The sequence below is a fragment of the Lagenorhynchus albirostris genome, chromosome 15 (assembly GCF_949774975.1).
Source record: "Lagenorhynchus albirostris chromosome 15, mLagAlb1.1, whole genome shotgun sequence".
NCBI classification, from domain to species: domain Eukaryota; kingdom Metazoa; phylum Chordata; class Mammalia; order Artiodactyla; family Delphinidae; genus Lagenorhynchus; species Lagenorhynchus albirostris.
Window position 1 is genome coordinate 22,184,312 of NC_083109.1, and position 18,719 is coordinate 22,203,030.

Genomic DNA, 18,719 nt, shown 5'->3' on the forward strand with positions numbered 1-18,719 from the left:
TGGGGATTACAGGCAAGCCAGGGCAGCTGGGTACGGCCCAGGCAGTCAAGTTTCCGAGCCCTGAGGCCTGGACCCATGGTTGGTGGGGAGAGAGCAGGGTGAGGCCAAGGCAAGTCGTGTGAGGAGGGTCGGAAGGGGTCCCTCACCCCATGGTGGGAAGTAGAACTGGAGTGCCCAGGGCAAGGAGACAGAAGCCAGTGCCTGCTGGAGCACTGCCCCAGAGAAGCTGCTGGAATCATCTGGGTAGGAGGAAAGGGCAATTTAGGAAGCATCCCAGAGTCAGACCCAGAGGGGCTCTGACTCCTGAAGACTTAGACACCGGGGCAGGGGCTCAGGGCAGTCACACCTCAGACCCCAGTGGCTTCCTCGGACCCAAGACCACACAGTACCCAGGATTCTAGGAGCAGAACCGTTTGGCATGGAGATCCAGGGCGTGCGGGCTCCAGGCTGCTACTGTGAGGACCCCAACCCAGCCAGCCCTGGCCAAACCCCAACAGACAGGCTCAGCCTTAAGCTCTCCCTCCCCGACTCCCAGCCCAGTCACAGGCTAGACTCAGAAAGTCCCTCATTCCTGCAGGGAGAGGGGTTGGAGCAGGGGGTTCACAATAATAGACCTTAAGCAACAACAGTGGAAGGACATGCAGGGTGGTCCCTGGGTGAGGTATGAGACATGAGCACCTCAAATGTGGGTGGCCCGTCTTCCACTAAGCCTCTCCCCACCATCCCATCATCCCTCTTCTTCCTCTAATGCCAGCCCCCCAACTCTCTCAGAGGAGCAGCTGAGCTTTGTGATGTGAGGAAGGGCTCCCCATCCACTCCCACCCTCCCTCACCCTCCAATCGGGGTGCCTCACTGCCACCCAAGGGCTTCCCACGGATGGGACTCCATCACTTCCTGGCAGCCCCCAGCCCATCATGGAAGGCAGGAAGAAGGAAGGGAAGGGGCTGGACAAAGGAAGACGTGAGGGCTGCCCTCTGACTCTGAGTGAAAGAGGCAGAATCAAAGTTTTGAGAGCTTTGCTCAAGCTGTGACCCCCTGAGACACTCTTCCCATTGTCGCTGGTTGAGATCCTCCAGTACTTCAAAGCCTCTAACCTGAGGCATCCTCCCCAGCTCGGGCCCTTCCCTCCTCCCGGCTCCTCAGCACCTCCACAGAGCTCCTCTTCCAAGGGCTCGGGGTCATGCCTACCCCTCCCAGCTCTGCCACTACTAGCTGTGTGACCTTGAGCAAGTCACTTCACCTCTCTGGGCCTCAGTTTCCTCATCTGTAAAATGGAGCAAGTAAGCATTTCCACTTTCCAGGGCTGTGGCGCTGTATAAATAAAACAACGCAACTGCTCCGCACGAGAACAGGCCCACGCTCGAGGCACGAGAGACGGTGGCTATTTTATGACTGTTCACTCATCTCGTGCAAAATCACCACCCGGGCACCCACAGTGTGCTGAGCAACAGGTGATGGGGGACCCAGAAATGTGGCAGGCCCAAGAGCAGCCCTCAAGGAGTTCCCAGTTTAAGGAGAGGGAGATACAAACAGCCGGAACCATAAGAGAACTGGAGCGGCATTGGAACTCAGACAGAAGCGGGTGGGGGGAGCTGGGAAAGCCCCCTCCCTCCGGGACAGCAGCTTAAGGAAGGGAGAGAGCTGCTGCCCAAGTTCCAATCCTGACTTTGCTACTTGGTAGCTGTGTGACCTTGGACAAAGGCCTTCACATCTCTGAGCCTCAGTTTCCTCATTTGCAAAATGGAGATGGCCCCTCCCCCATCACTACAGCCCTGGTGGGAGGGCAGCAGAGCAAATACAAGGACATGGGTAAAAATGCCTGCTACCTCTTTTCCCCTTTGCCTCACAAAGGGGGCAGTTCTGAACTGGATCTTGAGGGATGAATAGGAGTTTACCAGACAGAGATGGGAGAAAGGGTGCTTTAGGCAGCGAGAACGACATGCATAAAGGGCAGGGAGGCATGAAGAAGCAAGAAATGCTTGGAGACGGTGGAGACGTCCAACCCCCTTAGCCAGGCCTTCGAGGATACTCATGGATCGATTCTACTCTACCCTCTAGAACCTTCTCGCCCTTCTGCAGCCCTGAAGGCCACCAGCCCCCTCCAGCGCTGCACCCTCCCACGAGCTGCCTTTCTGGGAGGGGAACCGCCTTCTTCCACTCCCTCCATCCCCTCGACTTCACTGTGCTTCCTGCAGGGTCCTGCTTGAAACTCCCAGGCCCTGTGGTCGCCATCAGAGGGGGTGCACACAGCAGGGGCCCTAAGGCCTGAGCTGACCCCGGCCCCGCCCTCTGCCTGCCGCTTGGCCCAGACTGGGGCTGCATCCCGGCCACACTCTGGCTCCAGGAGGGCGTGGCCTTCTCCACCCAGACCTCCCTGGGCCCAGCACTGGGCCCTGCATGCAGCTGGCACTCAGTGTGGGCTGAACAGGGAGGGGGTGGGTTAGCATGAGGTGGACGGGGAGTGACAGGGGTGATGGGAGGACCCTCCCCATTCGCAGCCTGGGATTAAGGTAGGGATCTGGTCAAACTATTGGGGGTGAGGACAGAAGCTGGGGAAGCGCAACCAAGGGAGCCAGAGACCACATGAAGCACATGCCGGCGGCAGCCCACCCCACCAGTGAAGCGCCCCTACCCAGCCCGCCGCCCACGGAGTGTGTACACACCTGACATCCACCTTCCTCCTAGGGCCAGCGAGAGAGAAGCAGAGAGGGAGAAGCTGAGAGAGAGCTGGAGGGAGGAAGCAGGGCCAGGAACGGGGAGGGGGTTCCCCGAGGCTGTTGGGGGGATGGGAGGTGGTGGAGAGGGGACGCAGGCCCTCCGAAGGCAGGAATGCAGCAGGCGTGGAGCTGTAGCCCACCCTCTGTCGGCAGCTCCGCCCCCAGTGTGATCACCCCAGCTGTGACCACCCCAGGGCGCATGACCCAAAGCCCGCACCCCCCCACCCGCCATCACAGGCGTTGCACCCCACCTCACTGCACTCTAGGCAAGGAAAGGAGGGGAGTGGGGAGGAGGGGAAGGACGCCACCCCATGGCCAGAGCCTCACCCACCCCTCGCCAGTTCACTATCCCTGCTCACAGGGGCCCCCAAGCCTGGCAGGGGCCCCCATCCCCCCCATACGCCAACTTGGCCCTAGGATGCCCCACCCCAAGGCTGGAGTCCCTGGAGGTGAAGCAGAGATGCCCACCAGGGTGCCCCGCCCTCCACACCCTATCGCACCATCTCACCCCCTTGCCCTATCCTGACTCCTCTCACACTGGGTCCCCAGGATGGGTCCCCCAACCCTCCCAATGAGGGCCCTCCCTCTACAGCTGCAGACTCTGGCTTTACTGGTTGCCCAGGCTCTCCAGCCTCTCTGTGGGCACAGCCTCCAGCTCCACAGGCCCTGCTTTTTGTAGTCCTGGGTCCCCGGCCCAGTCCTGCACTGCTCACACGCCCCTGTGTGGGTTCTGGGATCTGAAGTGCTGTGCCCTGCTGTCCAGTTACGGACCCAGATCTCTGTCCCTGGAGCCGTCCCAGACCCCTGACCACCGGCGCCTACCTCATCACCCCCAGAGGCCTCAGGACAGTTCCCTGCACCTCAGCTGCCTGGACACCCAGCTCTGCCTGCTGCCCATGAAGCTGGCCCTGGGACGCTCAGAAGTGGCTCTATCCCAAGACCAGGCCCAGGGTTGGGGTCCTGAGGGGCAGTGGGGTAGGGAGGCACTCACGTGTTGTTGACAATTTGGAGCCGCTCCCCTTTCTTGAAAGACAGGTCAGTCTCTGTCCGCGACTCATAGTCATAGAGGGCCACAAAGGTGGTCACTCCGCCTGCACAGAAGGTGGGGCATGTCAGAACGGCCAGAGCCATGGCTGGGGGGAGAGGTGGACAAGAGAGCCCTGCACCCTGGGCGGGGGTGGGGTTGGTCTCCCACCGCCAGCCCAGAGGCCTGGTCCCATTCACTGCGGGTGGGCCTCTACGCATGTCCCCCTGTGCCTGTGTGTCCCGCACGCTTGTGAGGGCGTGTAGGAAGCACGTGCGTCTCTCCACCTCTGAGTGCGCCCACTGGGCTTGAGGGGATGCTGGGTGTTGGCTTCTCTGTTTGCTATCTGTCTTCCCCACAGCACCAGAAGTCCCCAATAACAGACATCTTTGTTTTGTTCCTCGAGCCTGGTGTATAGTACGTGCTCAAGAAACAACCATTAGATGAATGAAGCAGTGAACGAAGGAAACTGCGCCTGGGGACGTGGCTCTGTTCTGGGGAGGTATGACTCTGGATGCTTCTGTGTGTCAGGGAAGATCTTGGCTGCAGGTAACTGTCCCCTCCGAAGCCTTCTCTGTCCCCCCGTGTGAAGTTACAACCTCCAGCCATACATCCCACCCACTAACACCCTGCACGGTTTACACACCTTGCCCTTTGCTTCTCTCCCCCACAGGGGTTTTGTCTGTTTTACACGTTGCTGTGACCCCAGCACCAGAGGAGACCTGGCACACAGAAGGGGCGCCACAACTGTCTCTTGAACAAACGAATGGGTATGTTTGTGGGTCTGTCTCACTTGGGTGTGTGTCTGTGCCTGTGTGTTCTCACTGCACATACGTGCATCTGTGCATCTGTGAGTCTGTGGGTCTCTGGGATGGCATTTCTAGCTGGGCACGTGTGTGCTTTTCAAGGGCTTCTGACCACATGTGTCTGTCTCCATCTGGGAGTGTGAGGGTTTTTGCATATGTGTGTTTGTATTTGTGTACATTTGCCTTGGGTGTGTGTCTGTGCCTGGAGGGTGCACATCCATGTGTCCCTGAGTGTGTCTCTATGTGCATGGTGTGTCTGTTTACGAAAGTGTCTCTAGCTCAGCACGTGTAAATGTCCTGTATGGGTGTCCTGAATGAGTTGCTGACTGTGTGTGAGTGTGGGGGGGGGGCTCTGTGTGAGGGTGTCCGGGTAAGAATGCACATGTTTGTGTGAGGGTCTTATGTCTGTGTGTCGCCAGGACCACATCTGCATCTGTAAGCATCCTTTGCCTGGCGCTGCTATACCCACAAAGCGCCAGCAGAGGGTGCAGGGGCGCATCTCGGCATTGGGCCTGGCCTCTGAAGACCCCAGTTCTCTTTCTCCGTTCTAACCCGCCCCGCCCCCTTGGCCACTCACCGCCTCCTGTCCTGATCCATCTCTGGGCTGACCAGAGCAAAAAGCAATGCCTCAGACCCGTCCCCGTGCTTCCGAGAACCCCCCCGGCTCTCTGGCCTGTTTCCGCCTATAGTCCTATATCTCTAGGGCCCTTTATACGCCACATCGGATTCACCCCTAAAGGCAGTGGAGTGTGCACCACACTTTCCAGTTTATAAAGCCTCCAGGAAACTCCCAATGGTCCCTAAAGCCAAGTAACCCCCAGACTCCTCCCCGTCACTGAGCGAAAGAAACAGCAGCCCAGAGAGGGGGCGTTGCTCCCCCAGGGCACACAGCCCTCCTGGGGGAGGCGCCAGGGCCACCCGGCTCCCACACTCCCAGGCGCACTGACCAGCCAGGGGCCCCGCCCTCTGCGGGGAGGTGACTGTGTCGGAGGAATTGAAACCTCCGAACAGCTTGGGCTCGGCGGCTGCAGGGGCGAAGGCCGTGCTGGGGCCCCGGTGGCCATCAGCGGAGGCCGGCTTGCTGGGGGTCTGTGAGGTGGGGAAGGCACCCCCGCCGCCGCCGCCGCCGCCGCCGCCACCGCCGCCGCCGCCGCCGCCGCCACAGCCGCCATGGGTGTTATCAGCAGGTTCCAGGCTGCGGCGCCGCTGGCTGGCATCCTTGGGCTTGCTCTTGTTGCTGCCCATGGTCCTGCTGGAGACGAGAGAGGACCCTGGGTGAAGGGCTCTGGGAGCCGGCAGGGTTGCCTAGGCCCCTTAGCCTGCACTCCCATCCATTCTACAGATGGGGAAACTGAGGCCCAAAGAGGCCTCTTTGGGTAAGTTACCTTTCAGAACCTCAGTTTCTCCATCTGTAAAATGGGAATAGTGATGGCAACCATAAAGGGCTTCCTGGGTACAGGGCCAAGCACAGAAGAAACACATCATAATCAGAAGCCCTAACCTTCCCCACCTTCCTCTGAGTCACTGTTTCTGTCTCTCATGGGTAGGGATAGTATCTTGAGTCATGTTTATGTCCCAGGCATATAGGAGAAGGCTGAGGGTTTGTTTAGTGAATACATGACTGACTGAAATTGTCTAACACCAGGGGGAAAGGTGCTAAAAGTTGCAACTAGGGCAACTAAGGAGAGATGGCTGGGAGCTCACTCCAGGCCCAGGGCCTTTGCACAAGCTGTTCCCTCTGCCTGAATGCTTTTCCCTGACCACTTGAGCAGAGTAACTCATGCCTCCTTCAGTTCTCAGCCCAAACGTTGCCTCCCTGGAGGCAGCATGTGGCAGGTGGGAGGGAGATGTTTAAGGGTGATGGATGATCTTGACTGTGCTGATGGTTTCATGAGTGCATCCACGTGTCAAAACTTATCAAACTGCACACCTTAAACGTGCAGTTTATGGTATGTCAATTATACCTCAATAAAGCTCTTAAGGAAAAAAAAGTCACTTCCCTGGAAAGTGTTTCCCAACTTCTTTCATTGGTTTAAGTCCCCTTGCCTTTTGTGCCTCTCCTTGATAATATGTGGCCCAGTTTTGTGTGTGTGTGTGTGTGTGTGTGTGTGTGTGTGTGTGTGTGTGTGTGTGTGTGATTACATGATTATCGTCATGGGCTTTTGTCTGTCTAGTTCACTGCTGTGCTCCCAGTACCCAGTACAGGGTATGGCACACAGTAGGTGCTCAATAAACAGCTGAATGAATGAGTGTGAATGTGTGACTATTCAATAGTTAAGAGAGTTCTGAGCCAGAAATCTGGGAGGGCTAGAGATCGGGAAACACAGAGAAACCCAAGTTGCAAACTCCCCAGTGACGCCCATAGCCCTGCCACCCCCCCTTTGCTCCCCATGTTGCCATCTGCAGGTCCTCATGGAGCCTAGCCAGGGTCTCCCCACACACCATGGCCGCCCCTCCCAGCTCCCTCATCTTGGCAGCCCTGATGGGTCATCACCTCACCTGGTGCAAGGCAGGGGCTATCCCAGAGGACCTGGGAAGCAGCCTGAGGTCTCGGCACGAACACCAGGTGTAGAGTCGGCGGTCTCGGACTAGAGGCCCTGCTCTACCTCTCCCCGCTGTGTGACCCTAGGCAAGTCACTTCCCCTCTCTGGGCCTCAGCGTCCTCATCTGCAAAGTAGGGATAAAACAGATTTCTCAGAACTGTTGGGAGGATATGACTAGAAAGAGAAATCATCAAGGTTCTGTCTCTTGGGTCATGATTTATCAGGCTCTGACTCTGGCAGGCCCGATACTAAGAGCTTCCCAGCCCTGAAGTATCCTTCACTCCCCCAAAAGCAAGAGTGAGAGTGAGGCCGTGTATGGCATGGCATAGTCTGAAGCCAGACTCCCCAGACTCAGATCTTGGCTTTGCTCCTAATCGGCTGTGTGACCTCAGGCAAGTGACTTAACTTCCCTCTGCCCCACTTCTTCAGCTGGAAATGCCTGTGACAACTGAAGGAGGCAAGGCAGAGTGCTGGGAGCACAGTAGGTCAGCCGGCCACATCAGCTAGTACCGGTACTGTGATTCTGGGCACACTGGCGATATGAGCTCCGATTACTCTCCAGGGGATGCCGCAGGCCCTGAAATCAGTCCAGAACTTCCTCTGGGAACCCGTGAATGGGCAAAAGTCCCCTTGACTGGCTGGGGCCTCAGGCAAGACGGTTTGCCCTGAGCGCCAAGCCCAGCTCTGTGACACCCCTCCCTATGTGAACATTAGCCAGTCCCTGTAACCCTCTGGGCCTCAGGCTGCCCGCCTGCACAATGGGGGCGTGGCCTGCATGCTCCCTGGGGGCCATCCAGCTCAGAGAATGTGGGACTGGGGAGGCCCTGGGGAGACCTGCTCAAGGGATATGCCAACAAGCCTAGGAAGGCCAATTGCTACGGCAACCCAATCCGTTGAGGTCACGATGCCCATCAGCGCTCATACAGTTGGTGTCCTGTGGGATCTACTAACCCGGTTACCCACAGCCCCAGGCTCGATGGAGGCTGAGCCCCAACCACCGCATCCCCACCCACCTGCTCCCTGGTATAGTATTCACAGCACCAGCTGTACAGCAAGCCCTCTGCCAGTCACCACAGGGAGACACAGAGATGAACTGGCCAGGTCCTGCCTCAGGCGGTGCATGCTCTAACAGGGGACTTGTTTGTGGGACTTTGAGAGGAAATAAAAGTTATAAAAACACATTAAAAATATTTTTTAAATTTTAATGAAGAATTTTCTAAGAGCCCAAACTTTCTTTAGAATGAACTAAATGATGAAGAGTGAGCCCCCTGTCACTGGAGGTGATCAAGGACAGGAGAAAATATACTTGGCTAATGTGCCGTGGAGGGGGAAGGAAAGCCAGGGCTGGAAACTGAAGGCCCTTCCAGCACAAAGAGGATGCATTTGCCCACTTGGGAGGGGGCAAAGAAAAAAGCTCTTGACCCCTAAGCTCTTACACTAACCCAGAAGACCACTCCCCACTGAGACACTCAGAAAAACATAAGAGGTCCTTCAAGACCAGACTAAGGTGGCCCAGGACCTCTGCTTGCAATGTTTGTTGGTTTGTGGGGTTTGGGTTTTTGTTTTGGGTTTTTGGGGTGTTTTTGGTCCTTGTGGTTGATCCTGATTATATAAGTACCACCTGTTTGTGGAGAGGTGGGCAGGTCGAGGTTAAGGGCCAGAGTACTGGAGCAGACTACCTGTGTGTGAATCCCAGCCCTACAAGCCCAGTGTGGGACTCTGTGCCTCAGTTTCCTTCTCTGTCAACTGAGGATAACAACAGTACCCATGTCATAGGGCTGCTGGGAGAATCCATGAGGAAGTACACGGAACATGCTTGAGATGCTGTGGCACGCTGGCAACCTGCCTCCAGTGGACAAGCCCCTGGGCATGGCGGTGCATTTCCTTCCGGCATCATATGAACATAGGACTGTATATTGGGATCCATCTAGTGCCCTTGACTCTAAGCTCCCTGAGGGAAGGACCGGGTCGGACCCATCTCCATATCCCTACTAGGTGCTCTGAAATATTTGCAGAATAGACAAAAGACTAAATGAGCACAGACATGATTTGCATCCTGCTTTGTTCCTGCAATGCCATGCTGTAGAGACCAAGTATCATTCTGCAATATTCAAACACTCCCAGAGCCTGGACCTTGTACTGGGCCCTGCTCTAAGCACTTTGCAAATATTGACTCATCAAATCCCCATGATAATCTAGGAAGTAGATACTAATAGTGTCCCTATTTTACTGATGAGGAAGCAGAAGCACAGAAAGGTTGAGGCACCTGCCTGAGATAACACAGTGAGGGTGAGAATGAAAAAAAGTGGGGACATGAAACCACACTGGGCGGCAGGAATCAGGGGCTGCTCACAGGGTCCACCTCCTGCCCTCCGGACCTCTCTTTCACATGAACAGCAAGATGGGGTGTGAGTGGATAAGGCAGCCTAGCCCCATTCCTACAGAAAGCCCAAGATTTCAAGCTTTGACATAGCAGAGTGTGCTAGAGGAGGGACAGCACATTTAGGGTGGGATCTAGTCCCTGCAGGGCTGCTGCTGTGCTGTGTGACCTTGAGAGAGACCGCCCTTCCAGACCGTGGTCTCCTTTCTTGAGGCAGGACCCTGTCTCAGAGCCCAAACGCTAAGTCACCATGAGCTGCCCATTTGAGAAGGGAAAACTCCCCACATCTTTTCCGCCACTTGCTCACTCCAAGGCAGAGATATATCCTTGGGGTCCAAGAGGAAGTGGGGGGGCTCCATACTCGGGGTGTCTGAGGCTCCCAGAGGAAGGTAGCCCCTTTCCTCTGGGGAGCTGCTGCTGACCACAGGCTCTGGACAGAAGGCCTGAGCTATCGCTACCGTGAGAGGTACTGGGATGCCCTATAGCACCTCCGCATCAGTGTCCCCAGCGCTTCGTGCTCAGCAGGTCCCAAACTAACTTGGCATCTCCCTCTACGACTTCCCCTCACCCCATGTCTCCATCTCAGGGCTGGTTCGCCCGTCCTCCCCGCCAATCTTCCTCAAATGCATCCCTCCCCACATCCCATCTCCACTCCCTCAGGCCAGGCCCCTGTCGTCCTGACCTGGGACATCAGTGGGGGCCCCTCCAGGGCGCCCTCGTCCAGCAACCAGAGGCATCTCTGTAACGCACACAAACAAATAGGGCCACTGCTCAACACTGTTCACGGAAAACTGGAAAAGACCTAAGTGTTTAGCAGAGGGGGACTGGACAAATAAATGCTGGTCTGTTCATCAAGTGGACAGCTGTGCAGATAAACAAACAGAATGAGAGCTCGGTGTGGCCTGGGAAGACGCTCACAACACACTATTAAGTGAAGAGGAAGATGGCAGCGTAGAACGTCCTCTGTGCCACTCGGGGCCACAGTTTCCTCATCTAGAAAATGGGGGTAATAGTGCTACCTATGTCAAAGGGTTGGTGAGAGGATTAAGGAGAATGCAGACAAGGCCTGAGTGGGGTGCCTGGAACGTAGTACACATGAACTACAATTATTTCTGTAAAGAAAATTAGCATGTGAATGTGTATGTGTGTGTATGTGCAGACGTGCACACACATGTGCCGTAAGGTTTAGAGAACGTTCTGGAAGGAGGCCAAATTCTTCACAATATTTAATCCAAAAGCTCCCCATCATCCCCCTCTGGGTGAGGCCTAAACCCTTCAGCTGGGTCCACGCGGCCCTGTGGAGCTGGGGCTGTGGCCTCCTCCCGTGGGCCCCCTACCCTCTCACCTCCTGGCCTTTGCCTAGGCTATGCCCCTAGGCACAGCTACTTACAACATCCAGAAGAGTCCAGAAAAAACTGTAGTGCAGTCAGGTCATACCCGCTCCTTCCTTCCTGACTCTGAAGAAGGTCACCTCCACCTCTTCTAAGAGTGGAGGGGAGGCCAGGAGCTTAGGAGTTGAGAGTGAGGACTCCAGTCAGACCTGGGTTCACATCCTGGCTCCACTACTTACTAGCTAAATCTTCTTGGGCAAGTCACTTCAGCTCTCAGTTTCCTTATCTTTAAAATGGGCGTAATAAAAAGGAATGAAATTGAGTTATTTGTAGTGAGGTGGATGGACCTAGAGTCTGTCATACAGAGTGAAGTAAGTCAAAAAGAGAAAAACAAATACCGTATGCTAACGCATATATATGGAATCTAAAAAAAAAAAAAAAAAAAGGTTCTGAAGAACCTAGGGGCAGGACAGGAATAAAGACGCAGACGTAGAGAATGGACTTGAGGACACAGGGTGGGGGAAGGGGAGGCTGGGACGTAGTGAGAGAGAAGCATTGACATATATACACTACCGAGTGTAAAATAGCTAGCTAGTGGGAAGCAGCTGCATAGCACAGGGAGATCAGCTCGGTGCTTTGTGACAACCTAGAGGGGTGGGATAGGGAGGGTGGGAGGGAGGCTCAAGAGGGAGGGGATATGGGGATATATGTATATGTATAGCTGATTCACTTTGTTATACAGCAGAAACTAACACAACATTCTAAAGCAATTATACTCCAATAAAGATGTATAAAAAATGACAGATAATAAACAGGTAAAAAAATAAAATGGGGGTAATAATAAACTTAACATCTGAGAATTAAGTGAGAGTCCACGTGCCAGGCAGGGAATAAGTGCTTGATAAACAGCGCTCACTGTTGTTTGCTGTTATTACCGTTACAGGTGACAAGAGGAGCAACGCAAGAGGAAGCAAGAGTTAGTGGCAGGGCCTTGAATGCCAAGCACAGAACTGAGCACGTTGCATGCAGTTGATACTCAATTGTCCCCACAGCACAGTGAAGTAGGGACTATAACTACATCCACTTTACAGATGGGACCAAAGCTCATGGAAGCCAAAACCTTGCCTAAGGCCATACAGCAAGCGAGTGCAGCAGAGTTGGGATGCTCGAGGGTCAGGAGAGTACAGTCAGAAGGCACCTCTGGTGCCCCGCCCACTGTGCTGATACCCTCCCTGCCCCAGGTACCCCCACCATTCCACCATCTCCACCTCCCTAACACAGAGGCAACACAGGTCAGAGGTCAACCTCCGACATCACCATCCATATCTCTGGACCCTCCAAGGAAGAAGAAGCATCATGGAAAGCCTGGAGCCAGAATGCCAGGTTCAGATGCCAACTTGCCATTTCCTGGTCATGCAGCCTCCAAGGGGCCTCAGTTTACCCCTTATCAAAAATGGGAATCTGTGTAATTGCTCCTATATGATTGGGCTTGAGGGGAAAACATGAGGTAATACTGATAAAGTGCCTGGAACATAGGAAGTGCTCAATAAATACTAGCTATTATTATCACCACTGTGGAAGACCTCTCTTCAGATCCTTGCTCTCTTTTCTAACCACTCTTACAATTAGGCAAAGGCTTCCAAAATTCCAACTGTGTGTAAAGCCCTGTTCATGGCCCTGGAGAGATTGTCTGGTAGAGTTGATTGGAACCAAGGCCTACAAAAGCCACTTCACAGGGAAAGAGTCCAGAAAAGACAAACATGTCCACTAGTTAACCTTGCTCTAAGATGCTTGCCAGTGCAATGAGCTAAGAAAAAGAAATGGATGGAATTGGAAAACAGAAGATGAGTATCATCAGTTGCAGCTGTTATCAATATAGATCTGAGAAATCCAAAAGAATCTTCTATAAAACTATTGAACAAAAAGTGAATTAAGTAAAGCAGAAAGAAATTAAATGTAATATCCAAAAATCAATAATGTAGCTATGTACCAACAGCAATCAGGAAATAAAATGAAAGAAAGCTTAGCATGGGAATTCCCTGGCATTCTAGTGGTTGAGACTCTGAGCTCTCACTGCCAAGGGCCCAGGTTTGATCCCTGGTCGGGGAACTGGGGTCCTGCAAGCTGTGCGGTGTGGCCAGGAAAAAAAAAAAAAAAGAAAGCTAAGCATTGCAAAAATATCGATTCTTCCTAAGTAAATCTACAAATTGAATGTGATCCCAATAAAACCCCAACAGGATTTTTTTCTAACTAAGCAGGTCAATTTTAAAGTTTATGAGTAAATGTATAAGAATAGCCAGGAATGGGACTTCCCTGGTGGCACAGTGGTTGAATCCGCCTGCCAATGCAGGGGACACGGGTTCAAGCCCTGGCCCGGGAAGATCCCACATGCCGCAGAGCAACTAAGCCCACGCGTCACAACTGCTGAGCCTGCGCTCTAGATAGAGCCCGCAAGCCACAACTACTGAGCCCGTGTGCCACAGCTACTGAAGCCCACATGCCTAGAGCCTGTGCTCCGCAACAAGAGAAGCCACCGCAATGAGAAGCTGGTGCACTGCAACAAAGAATAGCCCCCACTCACCGCAACTAGACAAAGCCCGTGCACAGCAATGAAGACCCAACGCAGCAAAAAAAAATAATTATTTTTTTTAAAAAAGAAAGAATAGCCAGGAAAACCTTAAAAAGAAGAGTAACAAAGAGAAAATAGTCCAATCAGGTAGTAAAACTTACTATAAAGTCACAATAATTAAAACTGTGTGATATCACTACAAAAATATATAAATTAATGGAGCAGAAAAGAGGGTCCAAAAATTGTCCCCAAACATATGGAAATTTAATATATTATGAAAGTAGCATTTCATAACAGTGAGAAAAAGGTAGACTATTTTTAAGACAGAGTTGGGACCAATGGTCTGCCACCAGGAAACAAAGCTGTATCGCAATCTCACTCCACATGCCTATAAATTCCAGATCAATCATATTTAAACCACACAAAAATAAAACCATAAAGCTCTAAAATAAGGTGGGAGAATAAGTTTTCTAATCCCAGAATGGGAAAAGCGTTTCTAAACATGACCAGAAAACCTAAAAATCATTTTTAAAATAATACATCAATCTATATAAAAATCTAAAACGTCTGCATGGCTTGATAAACATCATAAGTTCACAAGACAAACCAAAAACTAGGAAAACATTTGTAACTCATAGATAGGCAAAGTTTTTTTTCCCTTAATATATAATGAGCTCCCATAAAATAAGAAATATAACCACAGATAGTTTACAGCAAATGAACTGGTACTTAAACATATGAGAAGATGCTCAATCTCACTTAGAAAATAAATCACATTAAAACTACACAAGCCACCCAGCAACAGCAGAATACACATTCTTCTCAAGTGCACATGGAATATTCTCCAGGATAGACCATATGCTAAGCCATAAAACAAGCCTCAATAAATTTAAAAGGAGTGAAATCATACAAAGTATGTTTCTGATCACAATGAAATGAATTAAGAAATCAGTAACAGGGTTTCCCTGGTGGCGCAATGGTTGAGAGTCTGCCTGCCGATGCAGGGGACATGGGTTCGTGCCCCAGTCCGGGAAGATCCCACATGCCGTGGAGCGGCTGGGCCCATGAGCCATGGCCGCTGAGCCTGCGCGTCCGGAGCCTGTGCTCCACAACGGGAGAGGTCACAACAGTGAGAGGCCCGCGTACCGCAAAAAAAAAAAAAAAAAAAAAGAAAGAAATCAGTAACAGAAATAAATTTGGGAAATTACAAATATGTGAAAATTAATACACCTAATAACCAATGAGTCAAAGAAGAAACCACCCAAACAAGTAGAAAATACTTTGAGATTAATGAAAATGAAGACACAACTTATCAAAATGTATGGGATGCAGTAAAGTAGAACTTAAAGGGAAATGTATAGCTGTAAATGCCTATATTAAAAAAGAAGAAAGATCTTGAATCAGTAACCTAAACTTCCACCTTAAGACACTAGCAAAAAAACAAAAAAAAAAAAGAAGAAGAAGAAGAAAAAGAAGAGCAAACTAATCCTAAGGCAAGTGAAAGGAAGGAAATAAAGATTACAGCAGAAATTAGTGAAATAGAAAATAAAAAACAATAGAGAAAAATCAACAAAACCAAAAGTTTGTTCTTTGAAAAGCTTAACAAAATTGACAAACAAGAAAATTGTTCTGAGCAAGAAAAAAAGGGAGAAGACTCAAATTACTAAGCCCAGGAATGAAAGAGAGGACAACTACAAATCTTACAGAAATAAAGAAGATTTTAAGGAAATGCTATGAACAATGCCATGCCATGCCAACAAATTAGATATCTTGGATAAAATGGACAAATACCTAAGAAAACACAAACTACTGAAACTAAGAAGAAATAGAAATTTTAAATAAAGCTAAAACAAGTAAAGAGATTGAATTAGTAATTTTAAAACATGTCACAAAGAAAAACTCAAGCCCAGGTGGCTTCACTGGTGAATTCTACCAAACAGATAAATAAGAATTAATACCAATTCTTCTCTTGGGAACACTTCCCAACTCATTCTATGAAGCCAGTATTACCCTAACACCAAAGCCAAACAAAGACATCATAAGAAAAGAAAACTACAGACCATTATCTCTTATGACTATAAGATGTAAAAATCTTCAACAAAATACTAGCAAACTGGATCCAGCAACATATAAAAAGAATTATACATCATGACCAAGTGAGATTTTCCCCAAGCATACAAGGTTGGTTTAAATTCTGAAAATCAATCAATGTAATATACCATACCAATAAAATAAAGGACAAAAACTATACAATAATCACAGTAGATAAAGAAAAAGTATTTGGCAAAATCCAACACACTTTCATGATAAAAACACCCACCAAACTAGGAATAGAAGGGAATTTCTTCAACCTGACAAAGGGCATCTATGAAAAAGCCATATCTAACAACATACTTAATGGGGAAAGACTGAATGCTTTCCCCCTCAGAAACAAGACAAGGATGTCTGCTCTCACCAGTTCTATTCAACATTGTACTGGAGGTTCCAACCAGGGCAATAAAGGAAGAAGATGAAATAAAAGACATCCAGATTGGAAAGGAAGAAGTAAAATTTTCTTTATTTGTAGATGACATAACCTTGTATATAAAAATTCCTAAGGATTCCACTAAAAAAATTATGAGAATAAACAAGTTCAGCAACTTGCAAGGTACAAGATTAGTATATAAAAATAAATTGTATTTCTATACACTAGCAATAAACAATCCAAAAATAAAATTAAGAAAATAAATTACAATATCAAAAGAAGACTTAGGAATAAGATTAACAAAAGAAGTGCAAAACATATACTCTGAAAACAACAAAAATTGTTGAAAGAAATTAAAGAACTAAATAAATGGAAAGACATCCCATGTTCATGGATTGGAAGACTATGCATTATTAAGATGGCAATAGTCCCCAAACTAATCTAGAGTCAACACAATCCCAAACAAAATCCCAGCTAGCTTCTTTGCAAAAATTGACAAACTGACCCTAAAATTCATATGGACAGTCAAGGGACCCAGAATAGAAAAAACAATCTTGAAAAACAGAAACAAAGCCTGAGGGCTCACACTTCTCAATTTCAAAACTTGCTGCAAAGCTCTGGAAATCAAGACAGTGTGGTGCTGGTATGAGGATAGACTTATAAATCAATCCAGCAATAAACACTCACATTTATGGTCAATTGACTTTTGACAAGTGTGCCAATATAATTAAATGGAGAAAGAAGAATCTTTTCAATGAATGCTGCGGGAACAACTGGATACACTCAGGCAGAAGAAGGAAGTTGGGCACCTTCCTCAAACCCTACACAAGAATTAACTCACAGTGGATCACAAATCTAAATGTACAAGATAAAACTTTAAAAATCTTATAAGAAAATACAGGCATAAATTTCCCCACTTTGGATCAAAATAGTTTCTTAGTCATGACACAAGCAGCAAAAGAAAAAATAGATAAACTGAACTTCATGAAAATTAAAAACGTTTGGACTTGCCTGGTGGCACAGTGGCTAAGAATCCACCTGCCAATGCAGAGGGCACGAGTTTGAGCCCTGGTCCGGGAAGATCCCACATGGCACGGAGCAACTAAGCCCGTACACCACAACTACTGAGCCCGTGTGCCACAACTACTGAATCCCACACACCTAGAGCCCGTGCTCTGCAACAAGAGAAGTCACCGCAATGAGAAGCCCGCACACTGCAACAAAGAGTAGCCCCCGCTTGCCACAACTAGAAAAAGCCCATGCACAACAATGAAGACTCAATGCAGCCAAAAATAAATAAATAAAATAAATAAATTTACAAAAAAAAATTAAAAACGTTTGTGTGTCAAAGGACACCATCAAGAAGGTAAAAAGAATCCACCAAACGGGAGAAAATATTTGCAAACCATATATCTGATAAGGGACTTGTATCTAGAATATATAAAGATCTTTTACAACTCAACAAACAAAAAGAGAAATGACCCAACTTAAAAATGGACAGAAGATCTGAATAGACGTTTCTCCAAAGAAAATATATGGCTAGTAACTGCATGAAAATATGTTCAACATTATTAGTCATCAGGAAAATGCAAATCAAAACCACAATGTGATACCACTTCACACCCACTAGGATGGCTGTAATTAAAAAGATAGAAAACAACAAGTTGTTGGCAAGGATGTAGAGAAATTGGAAACTTCATACATTACTGGTGGGAATGTGAAATGGTATAGCTGTTTTGAAAAAAGTCTGGCAGTCCCTCAAAAGGTTAAATATAGAGTTACCATATGACCCAGAAGTCCCACTCCTAGATATAGACCCAAGAGAAAAGAAAACATAGCCACATAAAAACTTGAACATGAGTGTCCATAGAAGCATTATTCATAATAGCCAAAAAGTGGAAACAACCATATGTCCATCAATGGATGAATGGGTAAATAAATGTGGTATATCCATATAACAGAATATTATTTGGCAAGAAAAAGGAATGGAGTACTGATACATGCTACAACATGGGTGAACCTCGAAAACATGCTAAGTGAAAGAAGCCAGACACAAAAGACTAGGTATTGTATGATTCCATTTACATGAAAGTTCCAGAATAAGCAAATCTATAGAAACATAAAGTAAACTAGTTGTCACCTGGGGCTGGGGGGAGGAAGGTTTGAGGGGCAGTGGAGACTGACAAAATGGGTTACACAATTTCTTTTGGGGGGTGATGAAATTGTTCTAAAATTGTGGTGATGATTGTACAACTCTGTGACTACACTAAAAACCATTAAATTGTACCCTTTGGGGGAGGGATAAATTGGGAGGTTGGGATTGACATATACACACTACTATATATAAAAGAGATAACTAATAAGGACCTACTGTATAGCACAGGGAACTCTATTCAATACTCTGTAATGAGCTATATGGGAAAAGGAGCTAAAAGAAAAGTTTACATATGTATAACTGATTCATTTTGCTGTACAGCAGAAACTAACACAACATTGTTAATCAACTGTACTCCAACAAAAATTCAAATAAATAAATACATACATACATAGATACATACAAAATAAATAAACTGTACACTTTAAATGGGTGAATTGTCTGGTATGTGAATTCTATCTCAATAAAGCCATGTTTGAAAAAAAAACAAAACAACACTACACCAGAGGCCACTGTTCATCTATTAGATTGGCAGATCCCCAAATTCTAGATCAATCTGTGTTGGTGAGAGCGAGGGGAAGAAGAGGATGCGGTGTGAAGGTACATCAGTGCCACCTCCGTGAAGGACCCTCTGGCCATATCTAACAAAATTACAACTGCACACATTCTCGGACACTGCAATTTGGGATTAATCCTAGAGGTATCCTCACACATGAACACTAAGCACACG

General features: G+C 48.9%; 1 protein-coding gene across 7 annotated transcripts in view; it reads right to left on the reverse strand.

Annotated features, from left to right (window-relative positions):
• The window catches only part of SRC (SRC proto-oncogene, non-receptor tyrosine kinase), a 56,063-nt gene that overhangs the window by 15,110 nt on the left and 22,234 nt on the right, over positions 1–18,719 (reverse strand). For 5 of the 7 annotated variants that reach the window (XM_060122276.1, XM_060122275.1, XM_060122270.1 and 2 more), the window contains exons 3-5: positions 7,047–7,214; positions 5,495–5,799; positions 3,709–3,808 (exon numbers count right to left, since the gene is read on the reverse strand). In XM_060122276.1, coding sequence (XP_059978259.1) covers positions 3,709–3,808; positions 5,495–5,792 — 398 coding nt within the window. In that variant the 5' untranslated portion in view covers positions 5,793–5,799; positions 7,047–7,214. Of the gene's footprint in view, positions 1–3,708; positions 3,809–5,494; positions 5,800–7,046; positions 7,215–8,103; positions 8,240–18,719 lie in introns of all 7 variants that reach the window. The other 2 variants (XM_060122272.1, XM_060122271.1) reach the window with 2 other exon arrangements.